General features: G+C 41.6%; 2 protein-coding genes across 3 annotated transcripts in view; both read left to right on the forward strand.

Annotated features, from left to right (window-relative positions):
- LOC109643920 (A disintegrin and metalloproteinase with thrombospondin motifs 2) overlaps positions 1-10,845 on the forward strand; it is a 103,644-nt gene extending 92,799 nt beyond the window's left edge. For both annotated transcript variants that reach the window (XM_069531681.1, XM_069531682.1), the window contains 10 exons: positions 1,292-1,425; positions 1,515-1,638; positions 2,158-2,238; positions 2,369-2,532; positions 2,642-2,798; positions 2,892-3,027; positions 3,186-3,393; positions 3,771-3,888; positions 4,285-4,371; positions 7,570-10,845. In XM_069531681.1, the coding sequence (XP_069387782.1) occupies positions 1,292-1,425; positions 1,515-1,638; positions 2,158-2,238; positions 2,369-2,532; positions 2,642-2,798; positions 2,892-3,027; positions 3,186-3,393; positions 3,771-3,888; positions 4,285-4,371; positions 7,570-9,611 (3,251 nt within the window). In that variant the 3' untranslated portion in view covers positions 9,612-10,845. The remainder of the gene's footprint in view (positions 1-1,291; positions 1,426-1,514; positions 1,639-2,157; positions 2,239-2,368; positions 2,533-2,641; positions 2,799-2,891; positions 3,028-3,185; positions 3,394-3,770; positions 3,889-4,284; positions 4,372-7,569) is intronic.
- Positions 10,846-18,775: 7,930 nt separating this feature from the next.
- LOC109624664 (uncharacterized) lies at positions 18,776-21,030 on the forward strand. The gene is made up of 2 exons (XM_020079516.2): positions 18,776-18,997; positions 19,904-21,030. Exon 2 carries the CDS (start codon positions 19,906-19,908, stop codon positions 20,674-20,676), a length of 771 nt encoding a protein of 256 aa, XP_019935075.1. The 5' UTR covers positions 18,776-18,997; positions 19,904-19,905; the 3' UTR covers positions 20,677-21,030.
- Positions 21,031-22,816: the final 1,786 nt, after the last annotated feature.

Here is a 22,816-nt window from a genome sequence, read left to right on the forward strand (position 1 = left end):
TGTATTAAATTATCATCCAACTAAAGGGCAGCCATAGAGAAAAGTGCTGAGCTGTCTCCACATCTAATCAGAGGTCACGCTACACACACTTGGCACACACAAGAGGCACCTCGCTAAATTGTTTTTCTCTGTTCTTATCATTCCTAAATGCCATATTTTTCAGCAAGGCTCTCTCAGTCTCAGATTACTTTTTTGTGTGTGCGCGAGCATGTGTGTGTTTGTGTGTGTGAGGGGAAAAAAGTGAACAGGGAGTTGAAATTGAATTCCATTCATGGTCTGTCATCTCCTGAGTTCAAGATAGTGTGAGGAGAGAAAAAGAGCGCCTGTGTGAAATTGTAGTATTTGTTAAGAGCTGTTTGACAGTGTTGGTGGTTTGTTTTGTTTCAATTTTGGTCTAATTGCGAAACCAACAAATTATAAAAAAATACTGTTAAATACCCTTCAACTAAAGAAATGTTGGAGTTGCTGTTTCAACCAACTGGTCAGAGGGATTGATCTAACTCTTTGCACTGCTGTATTAGTTCTAAATCCCAAAGTCATCAGCGGTTTTCAATGTTTTTACTTAGATGAGATCAGATCTCTCCAAGAACTCCACCCAATGAGCACACGATGACTCTGACCCTTTAATTTAACACCTAGGACATTCTTAAAATGAATTGCTGTCTATGTGTTTGCATGTAGAAATGTTAAAAGCTGTGGAGCAGCACAGAAAAATGCAGTTGTCTTCAATTGTCATTGTTTATTTTGCTTGTGAAGTGGGTACATTTAGACACTGAGTAGGTATGAAATGTTTCTGTGCAGTTTAACCTGATGATGTTTTCACCTCTGTCCATTTGTTTGTTGGTTTGTAAGCAAGATTACACAAAAACTACTAAGGGCCTGATTACCACAAAGCTTGGTGGAGGGATGCTGTATGGTTTGGGCAAGAGTCCATAAAATTTTGGTGCAGATCCAGATTAGGGGGCGGATCCAGTCATTTAAATGTTTCAATGTTTGCACTCTAGTTTCCACATGTTCTAGTTTCCACATGTGATATTTCTTCAGTAGCGCATCTGCCGCATGTTAGTGTCAGAGCATATTAAGACAAGGTCTCTGGAGTATGTCTGTCTGTAAGAGTGTGATGAAGTAGTGTTGGTTCTCAGCGGGATGAACTGCGAGGTTGTGTCACTTGAGGCTCATGTACTTGTAGTATGACTCAGGAAGACAGACACAATGATGCGCAGCGTCATGCTGACTCAAGGGGAGTCTCTGAATGTGCCTGAGTAATGTGGTGTTTGTGTTTGTTTCCCAGCTAACAAACGCTGCCACCTGCACTGCCAATCCAAGGAGACTCGGGATGTGGTCTTCATGCAGAGAATGGTCCTGGATGGCACACGGTGCTCATACAAGGACCCGCACAGTGTGTGTGTGCGTGGAGAGTGCGAGGTGAGTGGCATTTTGTTAGTGTGTGAGAGCAAGGGAGCAGTGCGTGTTCAGATGCACGGGGGTTAATCTTTCCGTGTCCTCGTGAACAGAAAGTGGGCTGCGACAGTGTGGTCGGCTCCTCAAAGCAGGAAGACAAGTGTGGAGTGTGTGGCGGTGACAACTCCAGCTGCAAAACCTTCAAAGACACCATCACACGCACGGCCAAGAAACAAGGTAAACACACACAAACAATCCCAGTAGATCTCATCCAAATGTAGGACGAGGTCTGTCAGGGATGCAACTATCTATGATGCTGGTAATCACTGGATAAACACAGACGGACAGTATTTGTTGTTGATAAGCTGGACCACTTTCCTCTGTATTCACATATGTTTAGTTTAACATCGCCCTCTACAGGATGATTTGTAACACTGTCCCAACCTCAGTAGGATCTGTGTTGACACGTTTCTATGGGAGTCGAGCATTGCCAAGAAGTTGCATCAAATCTCAGCCTGTGAGCTAATGTCTATAAGCATATTATCTAACTCCTGACGTCAGAACAGACTAACATTATAGCACGCAAATTCCCAGAATGTTTATTAGTCACGACCGCAGATTTACTAGTGAGCAAGTTCTCTTGGTTGAAAAGAGTATGAGCTCCTTTGTGGATTAAGCGAGGCTCTTTGTCAGGAAACTGTAAAATGAGCTTTTGATGATGTTGGAGTCACGAACCAGATGTGCGTTTCATTTCAGGATTCCTCAAAGTTCTTGAAATCCCCAGAGGAGCGAGACACCTCCTGATCCAAGAGCTTAAAGCAACTTCACACACTTTGGGTATTTGATACATTGTTTTTCCTTAATGTGTGAGCGTGTGTCTAGATCCTTGAATTTGTGTGTTATACAAGTATAATTACATTTCTCACACGTCTCCACACATCTTTGTGTGTTTCTTACACATCCACAGCTGTGAAGAACGTGGCATCGGGACTGTTCTTCTTGAACGGAGAAAATGAATACCCAGAATCCCACTCGGTCATAGAGAAGGGCGTGGAGTGGGAATATAAGAACGACAACGACAAGGAGACGCTTCAGACCACTGGCCCTCTCAGACATGGAATTCTTATTATGGTAAATAAATGACGATTTTGGTGAATTTGGTTTAAAACAAACACGTTTGTCGTTATCTATAGTTGTCATTAGTGATGAACACACCCTATGATGGCCTCTCTGTTTACAGATGAAGTTACACGGGGATGAGGATGTGAATTTATCTTATAAATACATGATGAACATGGACAGTGACTCTGCCATTCTGAACAACATGCTGGTAGAAGACAGTGCCTACGAGTGGGCGCCAAAGAGATGGTCCTACTGCTCCAAGCCCTGTGATGGAGGTAGAGCAGAAGGAGGAACATACTCAGTGTGCCTGTGTTCATGTATTTTGTGCTTACATTTGTTAAATTTTCCGTCTCCTCCACCTTCTGCAGGGAAACAATACCTGCGATACGGCTGCAGAAGAAAGGTTGACAGTAAGATGGTCCACAAGAGCTTCTGTAACAAGTCCAACATGAAGCCCAGAGGAGACACCCGAGACTGCAACCAGAAGCCCTGCCCTCCGCCCATGTATGCATGATATCATTTGGCATGTAAAGATGTAACATGGGAAATCTGACTACATTATGATACAGACGACTTTAAGCTCAATCAGTCTTTGTTCCTCCTCTGACATTGTTCACCTCTTGGTTTTTGTCTCTCTCTCTCTCCTCTGTGCTGTTCTCCAGCTGGGTGACAGGCGAGTGGCAGAACTGCAGCAAACCATGTGGAAAGACGGGGATGCAAATTCGCTCGGTCAGCTGTGTCCAGCCGTCAGATGACAACACCACGCGCTCCATTCACAATAAACACTGCAACAATAACCGGCCAGAGGCCCGCAGACCCTGCAACCGACAACCCTGTCCCACCCAATGGCGAGTCGGACCGTGGTCACAGGTGTGCAGGACATGAAACTGAACAGCAGCGAATAGTGTTTGAGCAATGATGGGTTTTGCATGGAAATACTTGTAGTGATGTTTTGGTGTTTAAGCCCAACACGTGGCACTTTTGTCAGATATTCAGTGTTTGAAATATAACAAGATTTCCTCAGAACCATTTTCTTGGCAGGTTTGACAAGCATCTGAGAAACACATCATGTGATCTTGACTGACAGTAAACCAAGCACATGATTGAGAAAACAGCTGCAATGTCATAATGTGCTTTACATGCTTTTATCCTGCCTTATATTCCATGAACTGCAAAACATTTTAATCCATATTTACAGAGTCATTTTTTCAAATTTGTTGGTTTGTGTCAATGTTCTTTATCTCCAGTGCTCAGTGACATGTGGCAACGGGACCCAGCAGAGACAGGCTCTGTGCCACACCAGGGACAACAACATCGGCCTGTGCCTGGACACCATCAGAGTCTGCCGCTTGGATCCGTGTCCCAGTGAGTTCAGAGAGACCTCCACCCATACAAAACCTGCCAGAGCAATCTGTACTATGTAGAAGTCGACACTCAATTCATTTAATTACACAGAAAGGTTCATCTTAAGGTTAATTTGTGCTCAACGTAAGACAAGGAAATGGACAGACTCTTATGTTCATATGTATTCTCTTTTTATATGATACGGACAAAACTGAGCAGTATCACAGGAAATCAGTCAGGGGACAGTGTAGCTAATAGTTCAAGCAAGATGATGAAAAGACACGAAGAAGAAATGTGGAATAACAGGATTTCAGGCTTACAACTATAGAAGGAAGGAGAGTAAGACATGACAGAATTAGTTGACAAGTGCTTTAACAAAGGAGACACTCATCACTGTCTCTCCTTATTTCTCTGCAGAGGGCTCATCCGACCTCAACAAGAACGGCAACATCCTGATCCAGTGGCTGTCTCGGCCCAACCCCAACTACCCGAAGATCTCCTCACGTAAAACCTCCCTCTATAGTTCCCAGCCTGGCCTCCACAGCAGCAGCCGCAGCTGCATGTCTGTCCTCTGCTGGGCCCTGCCCATCTCTGTCCTCCTGTCTCTGCAGGGCTGGCCCCGACTGGCCCCCTGACCCGCCCCTCCCCTACGTCCCGTGCCTGTGCCCGCGCCCGTGAGCGAGCGGCAAAGCTTTTGCTTCTCTTTTGGTGGGGGGGGGGATGTTTTGTCTCTCTCTCTATGTCTGAGACGGCTCTGACTGGGGGGAGGTCTCTGGCTCCTGTGTGTGCTAGTTGGTTCTCTCTTGCTCTGTCTCTCTCTCTCTCTATCTCTCTCTCTCCTTTGTGGAGCATTGTGTTGTAACCGCTGGCCAGTCGAAAACTCAAAAGATCAACAAAAAATTTGATGTGAAAAGGATTCGAAGTGGCGAACAGGTTTTCAGCGACACCTTCTGACACGCATCGAGGGGCCGTATATGTGCGAGGGAGCCTTCTCTGCACTTGGCGGTCATGTTTTGCGCAAGCGAGCTGCGTGTTGTCATGGGTTACCGCTCCTGAGATACAGCTGCGCTTTTTTCTTTTTGTAGCGCACTGTCATTGTGAGGAGGAACAGGTGTGAAAATAAACTGAAGGTATATAAATATCCATATAGAGAAAAAAAAGTTATACAAAAAAAATATGAAAGCTTTATTGTGAATGTGATCTTGTCACAATGAGGACATCTTTGCTAAAGTGCTCATCTGACATCCTGGTTCCATTGGGATGACAATGGTGTCTCGTTCTGCGTTCCATTCTCAGATTGACAGGAACTCAGCACTGGGAAAGGAAGTGACATTGGTAAACCTTTGATTTCAGCGGGAGGGAACTTGAGGAATCTTGAAGTAAAGGCTAATTTTAAAAAAAACAACAAAAAACAGGGTAGTCTGACCGCTTGAGGTTGCTTCCCATTTCACCTCACCATCAGCCATCCTCTCTTTGACTGTTATACTAAAGTTCAATAAATGCAGCTTATTTGTGCTTGCATACTTTAAACAAATACATCTATAAATATATTTGTATTTATATATACCTATAAATCTAAATCTATATGAGTAACAATAATATTAATAATGTTTTACCATGAATAAGCTGTAGCTTATTTGCCTAAAACCTTTGGACTGCTATTGATCGCTTAGATCCTTGACTGTTATGTGTATTTTTTTATTGATTTTACATGAATACAGATGAATATTTAATAAAGGTAAAGTGTTTCGGGCGAAGGGGTTAGACCTATATTATGCAGGACTTGGTCAGTTAGTTGCCTCTCCATTATCTCAGATGGATCAGTGGTTTACTGTCGCTTCTTGTTTTCTTTAAGGATAGGATCACGTTTTATCATGCACATTTGCATTCATTACTTGTGTAAGTGTGTGTGTGTGTGTGTGTGTGTGTGTGTGTGTGTGTGTGTGTGTGTGTGTGTGTGTGTGTGTGTGTGTGTGTGTGCGTGTGTGTGTGTGCGTGTGTGGGGGTCTGTGCATATATGTTGATGGAAGCATGTCTGACCTGTCTGACTAATCTTTAATGAGGGATTAACTGAACGGGCGAATGAGAAGCAGTCGTCTTGTTAGTAAAAGTGTGTGAGTGTGTGTCTGTGTGTGTGTAGGGGTGCTTCTTCATTCGGGCTTTTACACATCGCAATCAGATACAGAAATACCTCATAAACTTTGATTTGAGAGTGTCCGATGATCTCATTTTAGTTTGATGAACATTAACCACATGAACAATGCCTTATCTTGGATTGAATGTAATGGCATTTATCTGTGAAAGAGATGGCTTTACTCATTCAAAGTTTCACTCGGAATAGAGGCAGCTTCAAACCAACTTAACAAACTCACACCCGCCAACCATCAAACCTACCAAGGTGATGTTGGACCAATGTCTGACTACTGGGAAGGGTTTACAAAGGGCCTAGGGTATGGACACATATGGCATCTAGAAAAAAAAAACACTTCAGACTTGTCATTGTATTGTGATCACATATTTCTGTTGTGACTATGTAGCGAGCTATCCAAGGTTTCCTTCTGCTGGAGTTGGACTGTATGAGACCAAGCCAGACCTAGCAGTGCGATACTGTATATAACATTGGTGTTGACTGTATTTAATAATGTTCATGACTGTTATCTTCTTCTATAATATTCTATACTATGGGTAACTGTTTTGTGGCTTCACTGGCCTGCTGCGTGGGGCTGGCTAACGTTTGGCTAACGTTGAAGAAACATTCAGATGGACTACGTGCACTGCGTCTATATGCACTTTGATTTATCAGGGAAATTTTATTAATGTTTTGTAAATGTTTCATATGACACTTAATGTGCCATCCCAGTTTTTACATCATCATGGAAATTATGTATTTTATTTAAACAGCAAATATAATTTATGTACTTCATGTATTTTTTGTTTTTTTTCAGTCGATAAACAGATCGACTGGTTGATTTCCAAGTAATGAAGTGTTTTACCAAAGTGACTGTGAACTTGTAACTTTCGATACAGTTGAATTATTTTTCTTAAGAAAAGAATATCTATATATTGAGCAGGGGTGGCGTTACATCTCATTGTTTCAGTTCCTGTCATTCTCAACAGCAAAGTTGTATCAATAAAAATGTTTTAAAAAGTGTCTTTCTCTCAATAGGAATGTTCACTGGAGAGATTATCTGTCAGGATAACACAGTTAGTTTTACTGGTTTGGTACATAAAGTCAAGAGGCAGAGTTTGGGAATTTAACTGAAAATTGACGAGCGACGCAGCGCAGCATGAACAAGAAGCAAAAATTAGACACCAAACATAGATGAAAAATTCCGACCTGAAGGACAGATATTTACAACACAAAGACTGGCAGCCCTTCTTTTTCCATTTCAGTTGCTCTGGACTAATCTCGTGACTGCTCTTGATGTTTGGGTTTTTCTCTTCCTCCTCCCTGCATCCTCTGCTAATGGTCTGGCTTTACCACTGTACTCTGCACGGTGTGGAACACAAAAAAGCACTCACACACACACACATACAAACGAATACCCTCTGTGTGTAAACTAACATGCACAGCGAGACTTACGCTAAATTATATACTCTTATTGTTACACAATCTTTTGAAACACATGGACACAGCACACACACCTCTACATAGTCTCTACCCCTGCACCCAGTCTCAGCTCTGTGTTCTCTCCTTCACAGGCCAGCGTTGTCATGGAGACCGCTCCATGTTCTGTCGTATGGAGGTGCTGAAGCGTTATTGCTCTCTGCCGGACTACCAGCGCATGTGTTGCAAGTCCTGCAGCAATGTCACCATCCCAGAGCCTCTACACAACTCCACATCCAGGGCCACTCCCGTCAGCTCTATCCATCCCACTGTCAGAGCTCCTCCACCCACTAGCACCCTCAGTGCTGGTTTCACCACCATCCAACCCACCGAACCTGTCACTACCACCATATCAGCTTCGACTACCAACCCATGGCCCATCACTCATCCTAACACCCCCATCCCTGTTCCTCATTCCACCCCAACCTCACTCAGCACCACTGACATGATTGCAAGTCATCCATCAGCTGCCACCAGTGCTCCTGTTGTCCCTACCGCCTTTTCCATGGCAACCACCTCAGTTATTACCAACTCTCCCAGTATTACTGCTCATCCCCTACATCTGCCGGTCCCAGACACAAATGAAAGCGCAGATCCACAGTTACAAAGCACTACAAATAGTCCAAAAACATCTGGAATAATACCTACCATAGACCTAACTGCAGCCACCAGTCCAACAATCACAGTTCCAGCTGAATTTAGCACTAAAACCGACTCCCCACTGAAATCCAAGCCCAAAAAGAATAGTCCTCCAAAGAAAACCCCCAGAAAGGTGATTCCACCAAAGATTAATCCAAAAAAGAATACTGAGCTGAAAAATACAACAAGAAAAGCTGTTCCACCAATTTCTGCACCAAAAAAGAATACCTTTGTGAACAGAAATCCCAAAAAGAATTCACCAGAAAAAAATACTCCCCAAAACACTACTCCAGCAAACACTACTCCAGAAAAGACAAGCCCCCAAAAGACTACTCCAGAAAAGACAAAACCCAAAAAGACTGCTCCCAAAAAGACTACTCAAAAAAAGACTACTCCAGAAAAGACAACCCCCAAAAAGACTGCTCCCAAAAAGACTGCTCCCAAAAAGACTACGATAGTAAAACATACTCCTGAGAAAAAACCTAAAGACAAGGTTCCACCAAAGGCCAGTCCCAAAAAAAACATTCAGCCAAAGACAAAAGTGACAAAACAAACTCAAACCAGAATAAACAAGAAAAATAACCCAAAACCAGGGCCCAATAATTCTACAGACTCACAAGGCCTAGTGAAAAAGACTCTTCCAAAAAAGAAAACACTTGTGTCTTCTTTTTCCACCACAACTCAGTCTCCCTATAGCCTGGAACCATCAAGAGAGTCCATCTCTTCTACAATTTCCTCTAGCACCAGTGTATATGATCCATTACTTGTTCCTGAGTCAAGAGTCAATGTCAATTTCATCAGTAGCAACACAGCCACGACAGATGAACCTCCGCTGTGGTATCATGAAGGCAAAGACACTGGAGAGACGACACCCAGTATGTTTGATGATCTTGCAACACCCACTGGTATTACAAAGTTTGAGGATGTCACAATGCCCAGTGGAACCTTGCCGCCTGGTGATGTCCATCTGATGAGCAGTGGTGATGTCACAGTAACCAGCGGGACTATTCTCAGTGGAGATGACATCACAGTGTCCTACGGCAATGTTGGACTGGTCAGCGACGCCATTGTGCTTGACGACGGGCTCACCATGGTAATCCCAACCATCAACAGTGAGGACATGACAGATCTTGCCTCCACACCCTGGCTGGACCTGTCTGAGTACATCCCTGTGAGTGTTCCCATGACAACCTCTAAGCCCGTCACCACCTCACCTCCCACCACCATCTATCCTTCAACGGATAAACCAGCCATCACAACCACCACAGGCTTTCCTGTAAAACCTCCGGGAAGAGCTGAGGAGAACAGAGAGAACAACTCCATTGATCTCTCATACAACAGGATCTTCGGTGTGGACAACAACATATCTCGGAACAACCTGATCCCAAAGCGCAGGGTCAATCTCCGAGAAAGAACCAGGAACAAACGCATTCAGGAGCTTCTGGAGGAGAAGCGGAACTTTCTCCTGCGGATGAAGAGAGGCCATGCAGCACGATAGACCAAGCCTTCCCATTTCTCTTATAGAGATGAACGTTTTCTTTACAGACATTTGTAAGCGTTTTTTAAACCCTGAACTGCCATGATGCTTTCTATCAGGCCTTTCACAAAAAACAACAAACTCTCTGTCACATCATGACTATCAGGACTATCAGGACTCCTGCAGAGAGAGAATATGATTGCCAAATGTTTGAACAGTTGCTTTGAAAAATGAAAAGCCCTTTAGAGAACAGACTGTTGCCGATTTGAAGCAAATCGCTTCACCTGTGTAAACACAATAATGAGAAAGAGAAGGGACAAAACCTCCAGTTTGACCAGCACTTTAAAAAGCCAAGCTTGTATCCCTCTAAACCACCTACAGTCTTGTTTGCGGATTCACTTAATGGATGATGTAGATAAGATGTAATAGAGTTTGTAAAATGGTACTATCTCTACTGGCACTTATGGATGCAACAAAATCTACAACCTAGAATCAAAATCTCCGTCTGATATTATATTACAGCCCAGGACTGCAGCTCATTTCCCCCAAACAGATATGAATACCTCTCAGCTCCCGAATAACAGCTGCTGTAGCATTAGATGAAAGATGTTTCCTTTATAAGTGGCCAGCACTCTGAATACCATACACACACACACACACACACATAATTGGAGCTTTCAGAGACCTTAAATCAACACAGTAATGCCAGACAATCAGAAAGTCAAAGTTTCCTTTTGGTTTAATTGCATTGTTAATGTTTACACTGCTTGGATCGTGATGCCTTTTCAAAAGCAAACAGTCTGTCAGACTGCACAGGGTCTTTCACCTCTCAGGAAGTTAAGATACAGTGTGGAGGTCTGGTGAGAGACTTTCTCAAACACTTGGTGATTCATGGATTTTAATGATATATTTTGATATCTCACTAAACCAAGAGAAAAAAACTATATTTTATTGCATTTTTTGTTTTTGTTTTTAATGGCCAGTTAATGGCTTGTACGTTTTGCTAAAAGCAATGTCCATCATGCATTCATTTATGTACAAAGAAAAAAGTATACTAAGCCTGTTTTTATTAACTGTATCCACATAGAAGCTTTGAGGGTCAGTATATTTTCTTTTCTAGAAGTTTTATTATTGGGACATCTCTAACTTGCGGTAACTGCAATAGCACCCACGGATCTTTCTGTACGATATCTGTACATATGAAACTTAAAGTTTAATATTTATTAAAGTTTTAGTGCCTGTGGAATTTTGCAAATTGCCGGTGTTGTGTGATTTTTATTTAGCCTTTGCAACCAATTGTTATGTCCCTCAATCAGTCTGGATATGTGGCACACAGCTACTGTAGCACCTGACCGCTGCATCAGTTTTAGGTCAACTCAGTGATACAAGACTTTGTGGCCTCTAATCCAGTTTGTACCAGTTAAAGGGATAGTTCACCCAGAAATGAAAATTCGCTCATTATCTACTCACCACTATGTCGATGGAGTAGGTGAAGTTTTTGAGTCCACAAAACACTTTAGTCTAAGGGGTAAACAGTGTTAGAGCAGAATCCAATACAATTTAAGGAACTGGTGACCAAAGCTTCAGTACACAGAAACCACAGAAAATGGAGGCATAGGTTATTATGTTTTTTTCTGTTTTATTATGTCTGAAGCTTTGGTCACAAGTTCCTTAAATTGTATTGGATTCTGCTCTAACACTGTTTTGTGTACTCAAACACTTTTCCCACCCCTCCATCGACATAGTGGTGAGTAGATCATGAATTTTCATTTCTGGGTGAACTATCCCTTTAAGCAAGAATTTCATCAAATTGGATTCACAATTCAAAAGTAGTACCGTATCTGGCAAGTAGGAGGAGACAGAGCTTATGTATTCATGTTTGCTGTATTCACTCACAACAGCCTTTCTTTATCTCAACCGAATGAGAATATCTGGGTGAGGTCACACTATGACTTCTCAACAAAACTGATGCAAGTATAACTTAAAGATAAGCTCAGTCTCTTCCCTTTTCATGCAGCAGGTCCAGTGCATGAGTAAACATGATTTTACAAAGTATTTCACATATGGTAAAAGCCCAGGAAATCACTTATTTTCACAGGGAACTATGGAAGGTTAAAACAATAGCAAAATTGTCCTCAATGAGATCTGCATACTGTTTCTAAAAAAGCACGTAGCTATTGATTTTGTTTTAAAGTAATTTAATTCACTAAAAGCACTAAAGGATTTCCATCACCTCTGTTGTATAGAGGTGGCAGATAATCCAGGCCTTTGAATAATGAAATGAATTCTATCTGCATTAATAGATACCAGGAGTTAGAGGAAAAACTGAGAAGCTGTCATGGTATGAGCAGAAATACTGGGATAACCAGAAAATAAATTATTACACTGCACCTATAGACTCATAGTATCTAACTTTGCATCTGGTTACACTCACATTGATTGTGTTAGAAACTTTACACTTTGTTTAATCTGATTGACATGTAAAAATCATTTTGAAACTATACACTTCAATAGATGAAAAATGTCTGACTCCCTTGATTTGCAAGACTTTCTGATCAGCCTGTATTTACAGCTTTCACAATTCAATTACTTGTGTTTTGGTTTTTGTCTTTTTTTTCCCCAGAAGCTGCCTGTTGATTTTTTTCAAAAGCTGACCTCATTTGTCCTCAGTGATCACATCACTCTTACAGTTCTTGCTCTGTGTCTATCAATACCGTGACTGGCATCAGGATATTAGATTACTCATAAATTCTTGCCAGGAATGCTGAGCAGGAAATTAGGACAGCACCGTCAATAATACTAACTGGCTATCACCATTTCGCTCCTGGGAGGCAAAGTAAAAGTTAGTGTTTATTTGCCCACAAATAACACCTAGAGATAGGTGCTCATATAAGCACAGTACCTTCCTGTTTGTTTGCCTTTAAGTGATGAAATTTCCGTCCAGTCTGAGATAAGAGTCAATATCTCAGTGTCTGTTCATTTATTCTGAGCGTTAAAAGGCAAAAAAAACAAGGTCACGTGTGCGTTGTGAACTGTGCTGTGGTATGATTTCAAATAACCGTGTTCACAGCAGAAAAAATGATTTTCTTTTCTTTTCCTCTGGTCTTGTGAGATGAATCTGATACACCTCTTTTTAAAATCAGCTTTACCCTGCTTACTTCCCCTGGAGAGACGATTGAAATATAAGTAACAGGTCCCTGATAACTCTCCTGACTCATTTGGAATAACTGTGTACCAAAAATGGTAGTGTCAGAGAAACATGCCTCTGAATGGAAAAGGAAATCAATTCACATATATTCATCAAGACAGAAATAGCAGCTCCTTTTACAACAAAGTTTTTATGTTTAACTCCCCCTACATCTGCCCTGAATGGCTTTTTCATAATATTCCTCTGTTTATTAGCTAATAAAATGTTCTCAACAAATATCCTCTTTCTTATTAACTGCTTCTAAATATATCTTCGCCCAGAAATTTGGTCAGTATGGTCTTCGCTGGAAATCATGTGTGCCTGAAGTGGGATTTGAATCTTAATGTAACACTTGTTTCCTATGACTCACAACAAATTCTTATCTGGAATGACACTTAGTTAAGCAAATACCTCCGACGAGGCCCAACAGTCCCCTTATATTCAATCAAGCCACCTCACATTGCACATACTAATAGATATCAGCTACCCTTAATGTGAGTTTTTTCATCTGGATCCATGAATTATTCCATTGGAAAACTAAAAGAAAGTGATTTCCTCAATCCTCCCCCTGATCCAGATCTGCCCCGAAATGTTATGTGTCCTTCCCTGACTCATACCACATCCTTCCATCAAGTTTCCTGTTAATCTGTCCAGTAGATTTTGTGAACTGTTATTTACTAAAAGAAGAAGAAATACAAATGAAAGTATAACCTTAATATCAGAGGAAATCAGCTTGACTGATTCATGTAGGATGGTTTCATTTAGATGATACAACATTGTATTTTGTTCACCCCTCTCGGAAGAGGAAGTCACCTTTCGAGGAAACGTCCCCCTCTGCTTTTCAAACGATGACCGCAATCTCTGACCGTTTCACAGAAGCCTTCTGTCAGCAGGAAGTGCCGTGAGAAAAATCTATAACCAGACTCAACGATCAGATCTTTTCCATTCATCCATCCTTCATAGTGTCCGACTCTCTTCACCTTCAAACTGATGCTTTTATATGAAACATAAGCTTCCTCCCATATCAATCAAATTCTTATTGAACCCAAAGTGGCTGAGAACAAGAGGGTTCAGAACAGAGAGGAGAGAGCTGAAGTGCTCAATCCTCCTTATGCCTTTAATAAAACATCAGCGATGCTTTGCTACGAGCAGAAAGCTACAGAAATCAGCTTTCTCTGGAGAATGTCTGAATGAGCAGATGTGAGAACACAGGAGATCCACCTCAGGTTTCAACACGAGCGAGTGGGTGCATTGAGAAAGATTGATGCCGAAATAAATTCTGCACCTCCCCTTACCAGAACGCTACTGGAGATTTCTGTGTTGTTGCCGTCTGAGCGGAGAATCTCCTGAAACCGGCTCAAGATGTGATGTTGCAAGTCGTTCCTCTCGATGGTGGCAGGATGGTCACTGTGTTTGCGTTTTCGGGAAACCTCCTGCCTCTTCAGGAGGTCTCTCAGGTTCTTGGACGTTTGGTCCCTTAACCCATATGTCTCACCTGAGTGGGCAGCAAAGACTGTATCAACCTTCACCTGCAGAAGGTTTATGGCTCTCCTTAGCTACAACAATCCTGAGTTCAGTTCAGTTTTTTCATCAATCTTGTGTAGAAAATCGTGCACAGTGGTGCTGGGAGCTGACTTTGACAGGGAATAAGGCTGCATGCCAGCTCATCAACCAGATCCTAGCACAAGCTAGATAGCTTCACCAGTGTGAAGCTAATAAGTGATTATATTAACTTCCCACTGGTGAGCTCCAACAGAAAAAAAACATAAAAACATGATTTTTATATCAAATGTTTCCACTGTTTCATCACTTTGAATGCAGTTGGTTCCTATGCTGTGGGTGGGTGTTCAGAAAAACAAATTAAGCCATTGCTTTCTTTCATAATTTTTAGTGTTTTTTTAGCAGAATGCAAATGTCCATGTCATGTCCATCATGATGACTGAACTTCGACGCCACGTGCTGGGACGTCCATGTGTGTGAGTTCATGTTTGTCTCTGAGCTGAGGCAAATTTAGCACCTTGTGACTCGTCCATAAAAAGCCAGCAGTCTTTTTATAGAATAGATGCAAAGAAGACGTGACTCATGCGACTCACTGAGGAGGAAGGGGGTGATGCTGCGCACACACACACATTCACACAGAAAGCCTTTTTCCTCAGAGCAGCAGATTGTTGACTGAAGGCTCTGAATAATAAGTCATGTGATCCTACATAAATATACACACCATGCATCCAAAATTGATAATGAATATACAGCATCGTAAATACACTCGTCCATAAATTTTTACTGACTGTTCATCATGAAATATTAAAGTGTTTTAGAAGTCCCTAATTAATGTTTGTGGCATTTTATCACATGTAACTTTATTAACTCAACAAAACAGTGGCCTATGAAGTTAAAGGTACAGTGTGTAGAATTTTGTGATATCTAGTGTTGAAGTTGCATGTTGCAGCTGAACACCCCTCACCTCACCCTCCCGTTCTAAACATGAAAGAGAAACTGTGGAAACCTTCAGTTGTCATAAAAACTCAAACGGTGTTTAGTTTGTCCAGTCTGGACTAATGTAGAGAGGACCCGCTCATTTGAAATATAAAGTATTTAAATATAAAGGGCCTTTTTTGGGGTAAAGAAAACTACAATTCATACAATTTAGATAAAACCAACTTGTGAAAACATCATGAGGATTATTCTACATTCAATTTCTGCCAATAGATCCCTTTCACCTAAATCTTACACACTGGACCTTTAATGTAAGTGTCACAAATATTTTACCCTTGTTTACAAACCCATAACTGAATAACCACAGAGGTCAGAGGCATTATAGATTATTCTAATTGGCCTCTGTACAAATGCTCATGGGTGTCAGAGAAAACGCCTCTAAATTAAAAAGGGAGACACAAGTTACAGCCCCTGCTTCAACTCCTCTTCCCTGAATGGGTTTTATTGTTCTGTTTAATAGATGTTGAAATATTCTGGACAAAAATATCCTCTTCGTTATTCTTCGCTCCTAAATATGTATTTACCCAAAAATTCAGTCAGTACGAGCTCAGCCGGAAATCATGTTTGTTTTTGAGTCTTAGCAGCATCAAATTCTCAAACTCATAGATATCAGTTCTCTAAATATGTTTTCATTGAGGTTCATGAATCGTTCCGTGATAATTTTTTGATACAAATTGCTTGATCTGCACCAGAATGTGTTCTTTCCTTACCAGCACCACAGCCCTTAAATTATGTTTCCCCACCTGAGTATATGTCCACATTCGTTACTAAACAAAGTGGGCGCATCACCTAATTCTACAGCTCTGAGGTCTCTGATCCTCTAAGAAATGTCATTCTGCCTCTTTTGGTTTCACCCACTGCAGCGTGGTGACAATGTGACCTGATTCCATCTTGTAGTTGAGAAGCTTTTGACACAGCACGTCTCCCTTGTCACATCGTCCAGTCTCCTTGATTCAGATGCACCAAAACTATTCAAAGAAACAGGTGAAAGACATTTGTACAAAACACACACATTCTTCAGCCGGCCTGCAGGAGATCAGAGTGTCATCAGCAATAATCTAAAAATCGACCTCCTGTTTGTGCTAAATTACGAGGCTCACGATTCTTTGATACTTCTCCAGTTAAATAGATGAAATTAGCAACCAGCAGAACTAGCGGAGCTTTAAAATGAATCTCAGAACATCTCTGTTTTTATACATTTTGAGACAATATCCCTTGAATCACTGTATTCATGGTCTTGGCTTCCAAAGTGACTGTACCTTCCTACCCGTCCCTCTCCCTGCTAAACATTCAAAAAATATCTGGTCAGTTGTGGGTCCTACAATCTAATATATTATTCATTTAGTTTATTTATAGATAATTATTTATCACTTTTAAATGGTCTTGTGGAGTCAGGTTCCACCTCCTCTTTTTATTTCTTAGTGCATCTTTTGATGTTCACTCTAATTGGAAAACCAATCTTTCCTCTTTGGATCAGCTCCTGTGTGGTTAGATCCTTATTTATCTGAAAGAAAACATTGTGTTCCTCACATTAATATTGCATCTATACCTTCTGACTCCACTGCTCTGTTCTTGGCTGTCTGCTTTCCTCTCTTTATAATTCACCTCTTGTCCAAATTACATGCAGTAATTCCCACTCTCACGCTGATGACACACAGCTGCATCTTCCAGTAAAAGCTCATAACCCTCTGCTTGTGAAAAGTTGAATGTTATAAAATGGCTTTTTTTTTTAATGATGTTAAAACAGGCTCAGTTTGAACAAGCAACAGTAATTCAGTAATTCCTCACAGTGTGAAGTTTGGTATTTCTTTTGATCCAACCCTCTCTTTTCATCAGCGCATTAGAGACACCATTGAAGACTTGGTTCTTCTTGATTTTCTGGACGGCCATGTGATGGCTCAAAAAGTTTTGAGTTTTGATTTTAACAGAATCAAGAAAATCCATTTCATGGAATCCAGAACTTTTGAAGACTTGACGCCAACTTGAGGTTCCCTTCGCTCTCTGTCCATGTTGGATCTGCCTTCAAGGTTCCTCTACGATGACAGACAAAATCTTGAATTTGCAGGCACCTTCACACATTTCCAATCTCCTTATATGTCCCATCCCGTGTTATTCACCCTTACATTACCCTCTTCCTCTGAAACAACCTCCCTGATTACACCAGTCTTTCTGACTCTGTTGAGGCCTTTAAATCCAAACCATTATACTTTTTCTGTTAGTGACATTTATTCCCTAATGTTTTCCTCTTCCCTGTCCACAATTGTCACTCATGCTCTCCTCTCACGACCAGCGGCCATCCTGCTTCCGCTCTCCCTCACCTGGCTGTTGGTATTTCACACCAGATGTTTTGGATGTGATCCTTCAGGAGCTCCATTCTCCTCATATAAAGAATATGTGCTTGGTTTGGGCTCTTGTATGTTTGTTTAATGTCACTTCTCCAGGTCTTCATGGAGGCGAGGAGGTCGCATGGCTCATGAATGTTATTATATTCTTCATGAATGTTTATAATCTGTAATGAACCAGATTGTCAGTCTATGCAGCTGTACACAATATCTACCTGTCCATCCTCTTACAGGGATCCATCCTCTGTTGCTCTTTGTGAGGTTTATAACATTTTACTCATTAGATTTTTTGGGGTGGGGGGGCTGTTTCCTTCTCTAATTTGTGGGTCTAAGATCTAAGTGCGTTGACTCACCATGTGCTGAACATGAAGCCTGAGGGGATTTCAGCTATGAGTTGCGAAAGCACACATTTCATTTAACATATTTGAACAAACACTTCACTTTCTCTAATAACATACAATTGCTAAATTGGTTAAGAAAATTAATATAACTCTATCTTACTTAATACATCTGCTGGTCAATGACATTTTTATATTCATAATGTGGCAGATTTTTTCTAAGAGGCAACATTTCTAACTAGTCTGGTACCTATTTAATCAACAAATAGAGTTAGCCTGCAGAATTAGGGGTCTGGTGGTTTGCATGAGGTTGGCCGGGGATTCAGTCAAATTCCCTGTTTGAATGATTATTTTAGTCCGCCCCTGCAACTAAACATGTGCACAGCTCTCACATGCACTTCCGACAACAGCTGCAAATTATGTGGGTTTCTGTTTTCACAAAGCATCATTCATTTTGGGAAAAATCTTCCAATTTACCATGGGTGACTCACTGACAAACAAAACAAAACAATTAGAAATAAAGAAGCAAATAAACCACCATCTCCTCTCCTTCCTTGTTTTCTGTTTCATTCCCTTCATCTCCTCTCTTCTCTCTCTCACTCTCACCATCCCTTTTTTCTCCTTTCATTTCTTAGTTCTCTCTTTTTTTTCTCCCGTCCCTCGTTCCTCTGCCTTTATTTCCCTCTCTCCATCAGTACAGTCGGCCAATGACAGTGAGTGCTGGGGCTGAGGAAATGGATGGTGTGTCTATTTATAGAATCAGGGAAGGAGGGCAAACCAAAAGTAAGGGAACGAGAGAGAGGAGGAGGAGGAGGAGGAGGTGGAGGAGGAGGGATGAGAGGAGACGATAGACCTGCATTGTGCCACTGCCTCTGGTCAGAGACAGTTGGAGATTCAGAGAAGCAGCATCACTGGCTGCAGACACAGCATCTTGAATAAAAAACACATATCCAGCTGCAGAGAGAAAAGCCTGCAGACGGATACCTGCGATTGCAAGAGAGGAGAGGAGAAGAAAGGACTCGACAAAAGACAATTTGGAAGCAGGTGAGTCAGAAAGCAAATTGTGCAGAAATGCGTTCCATAATTACTGATAATGTACGGGGTGAAAATACACAGGCTGCCTGTTCTGCTGCTGCTGCCATGTGAACCAGTTGGAGCTGTTGTGTACCAAAGGTGTAGTCTAAATTTAGCAATGGTTACACCTTGGAAGAAACAGGGAGAGGCTGGTATTTTGGTTTGGCGTGCACTATTTTTGGCACTGAGGCTGGGACAAAAATACACTGTGGGCTACACTCAGGGTTGAAACAATATGGGGTTGCATGAAAAAAATACAGGCTGACACATTCTGTGGCTTTACATGACTGAGAAGCCCATTTAAAATAGTCCTGTATTTATGCTGCTTCTTTTCTGGGGCTGTTTGTATTTTGGGCTGTTTACACTGGCTCTCCAATGTAAGCAGATGGTGTCTGAATATGGGGGGAGAGAGGAGAGTCAGGAGAAGGTAGAGGAAGGTTTATATGTGAATAACGTTTTGATGGATATAGTGTACGGACTGTGATGGCTGTGTTTCCAAATGCTTCAGGCAACTAAGTGTCATTTGTCAATGTAATGGGCAAAATTCAGTGATTGGAAAACAAACATTGAAAGCTGTTAAAAATAACCGTGATGCTTGAAAAATTGTTGCCATCTCAGACACAAACCTCAATTATAAGACTCAAAGAAGCTGGTGAATCAAATAATGCTTTCTCTGGTGTATAGCACACAGATGTGATTGTTTAACACCAGCTAATATTGTCCACTGCTTCCTCTATATCCTGGAAAAAAGTCCAATAAATGAGAAGACAAAAGAGCTCAAACCAAATCATACTTATGGTCCATTACTCAGTGTGTATATTCCCAGTGAAGTGATGTTTTGTCTGATGACCTCTGTCTTCCTCGTCCTCCTCTCAGCCATGCGACCGCGGTCCAGACTGCTGTCCAAGAGACGACTCCTGCTGCCCACGATCAGAGAAGGCCCCGAGGAGACGGTGAGGGATCGGAATGAGGCCAACACGCTTCACATTGCATCTGTCTCCTCTGAGGACTACCTCCTCTCCATCTGCCACCTGGCTCACCCCACCTTCCCCAGCAGAGATGTTTCCCCTGACAACACACAGCACACAAGGCAGTTGCATGTTGGTCACCAGAGGCTGAGGCTGAGGTCCACTGGGAAAACATCCACCAGATATGAGTTCAGCCCCGCAGAGGAGGCACAAGCCGAGCAGAGAGAGGACGAAGAACTGAGTGGCAAGCTGATGTTTGGCAACTCTGACCCTCTGGAGTATCTTTACGGACACCAGAGCAACCTCTCAGGTGGTGTGAGGAGGGCGTTTGTGGAGGGAAGCTTCATGAGACAACATGGAAGCGTATGGGAGTGCCCGGCTCGCTCCAGGGCAAACAGCATCCCCCGGGCCTCAAGTCCAGTCCCCCCACGCCAACGCAAGAGCAGCTGCCCTGAGCTACACACCAGCAGTGACACATCAGCTCCGGATATCTCTCCAAAACACAGCTCATCCAGGTTGGAGGCCCAGAGAGGGACCCTGGTAGAGAGAGGAGCAGAGGCCGAGAGGCACAAACCTGCCGTCAAACAATCCCTGATCTCCCAGTGGATCTCTGACTGCAGGTCAGCGTGGAGAGAGGCGCGTGTGCGGGTCTGCATGCTGCCTGCAATCGCTGAGATATAGTGGCACAAGCAGACAGGCGTTGTGAAAGAAGACATTCCTCAATAAAGTGTCCAGGTCTTTTTCTGTCAGTGCATGAGACATTGGCATCAGGAGATATGTAGACGTGTATTATGCAGATTATGTAACAGGGAAACAAGTAAATACACATTCAAAAAGATACAGAGGCAAGTAATGTTGTCATGATTGTCCGACTGTAATGTTACATCAATGTCATCATTTGCTATTCCAACCCTCTTACTCTTGATATATGCTGGTGATCATACAAAACATACAAATCTGCAAAGTCCTTTTATACGTTTCTGTGTTTTGTGAACCGCATAGAAATAAATAAACAAATATTTTGATACTCCAAGATATCTGATCTGTGATTTCTTTTTTTTTATCATCGGCCTGTATGAGCTGTGTTTTCCTGCATGTGCAAACCCATGAAAATGAACTCCACTCTCGCCTCTGCTGGTGTCAGGAGCTGGAGTTTCTATGGTAACTGTCGTGGGATCCTGCGCTGGTAAACACAAGTGTGGAGAAACACAGGCTGAGCGAGGATGACACAGCTGAACCTAAACGCACAAGGTACACACACAGCATCTGCTGTCTTCACTGGAACAACACATTTGCCTCAAAAGAAATTCAGTGAGATGAAATAAACACCAGATTCCTGTTGTTGCTGATTCACATTAACACATTAAACATTTACAAATTAAATTACATTTCAATTGCACAAACCAAATATGATTTTTAAATTCAACTGTAGAACAATTTTTTAGCAAATATTGTCTGCCGTGCTTGAGTGGGTTTTGCAAAAGAAAACAGACACACACAAGACAGCAAGAGACAAGCCTCGGGCTGTAGTCTTGAATCTGAAACACTAGAGGGCATTAGTACATCAGTTATCCATAACCAGCCTCATTATATATTTTATAACCTCAAATCTCCCATAGATAGGTAGATAGATAGATAGATAGATAGATAGATAGATAGATAGATAGATAGATAGATAGATAGATAGATAGATAGATAGATAGATAGATAGATAGATAGATAGATAGATAGATAGATACTACATTGATCCCGAAGGAAATTCAAGCATCCAATGGCAGTAACATACATTGAACATACATACTTATGATATTGAAGTATTTCTGGGTGTGTAGTTATGTTCTACCTTCAAGAGACAGTTGAGGATTTGATAGCGATTCAGAATTTCAGAGCTTTGAACTTTCATTGGTATGTTAATGGTAGTTACAGGTTTAGATCTGGTCTAAGTGTAGTGTAGTTAAGCTGGGGCTCCTGTCACTTATCATAGCTTTCCAAGTTGAGTTGAGTTCTCACTTTTAGTTTTAACCAAATACAGTGGATTGTGACTTTCATATCGTAAAATACCATGGTCTAAACTAACTTAAAAGTTGGAATAAAACACAATTATCCTTTGAAAATGACTAGTGAGAAGCTTGTAAGTGAACACACACAGTAACACACACACAGACACACACTAATGTCGGAACAAAGGGGGGAACATTACAGTCTATGGTTTCAGAAAAGAAAACCACATTCTCTTTCACAGGAAAACCCTTTCACACTTACCTCAGCACTGTCAAATGAAATGCAACAAGGCCTCTTGTTTAGCAGCCTGGTGACCACTCAAAACTCATACGAATATAAATAAAATATTTAGAAAATATCTTCTGTGTTTGATTAATTTAGTGTAACATTATCTCTGAACAGTAGCATTTTCAAACTCATGACACGTTCTTAAACTTGATTAAATAAAATAAAATGATTTTGGTGTTAAATATCATTCTTATTTTTATCGACTAATCTCAACCATGTGGTGGAGAGAAGCATCTAAATGTAAGAACCACATAGAGGAACAATCCACTTCTGAGAAACCAGTGAAACTCGTTTAACCCTTCACGATCGTCTCAGGAACTCAAAGACACTGTTTCCTACAACGCAGTTTTGTTATGAACAAGCTGCATCTACACTTGTTTTATTTTGAAACTTCTCTTCTATCATCAATCAACCATATTCACCAATCACTATATGTCTCAAAGGGTTTTACAAAGTACGACATGCTCTGTTCTTAACCCTCAAGAAGAGGCAGGAAGAACTACCAAAAAACACAAAACCCTCAGAGAGCCAC

Source organism: Paralichthys olivaceus, chromosome 9, assembly GCF_024713975.1.
Source record: "Paralichthys olivaceus isolate ysfri-2021 chromosome 9, ASM2471397v2, whole genome shotgun sequence".
NCBI classification, from domain to species: domain Eukaryota; kingdom Metazoa; phylum Chordata; class Actinopteri; order Pleuronectiformes; family Paralichthyidae; genus Paralichthys; species Paralichthys olivaceus.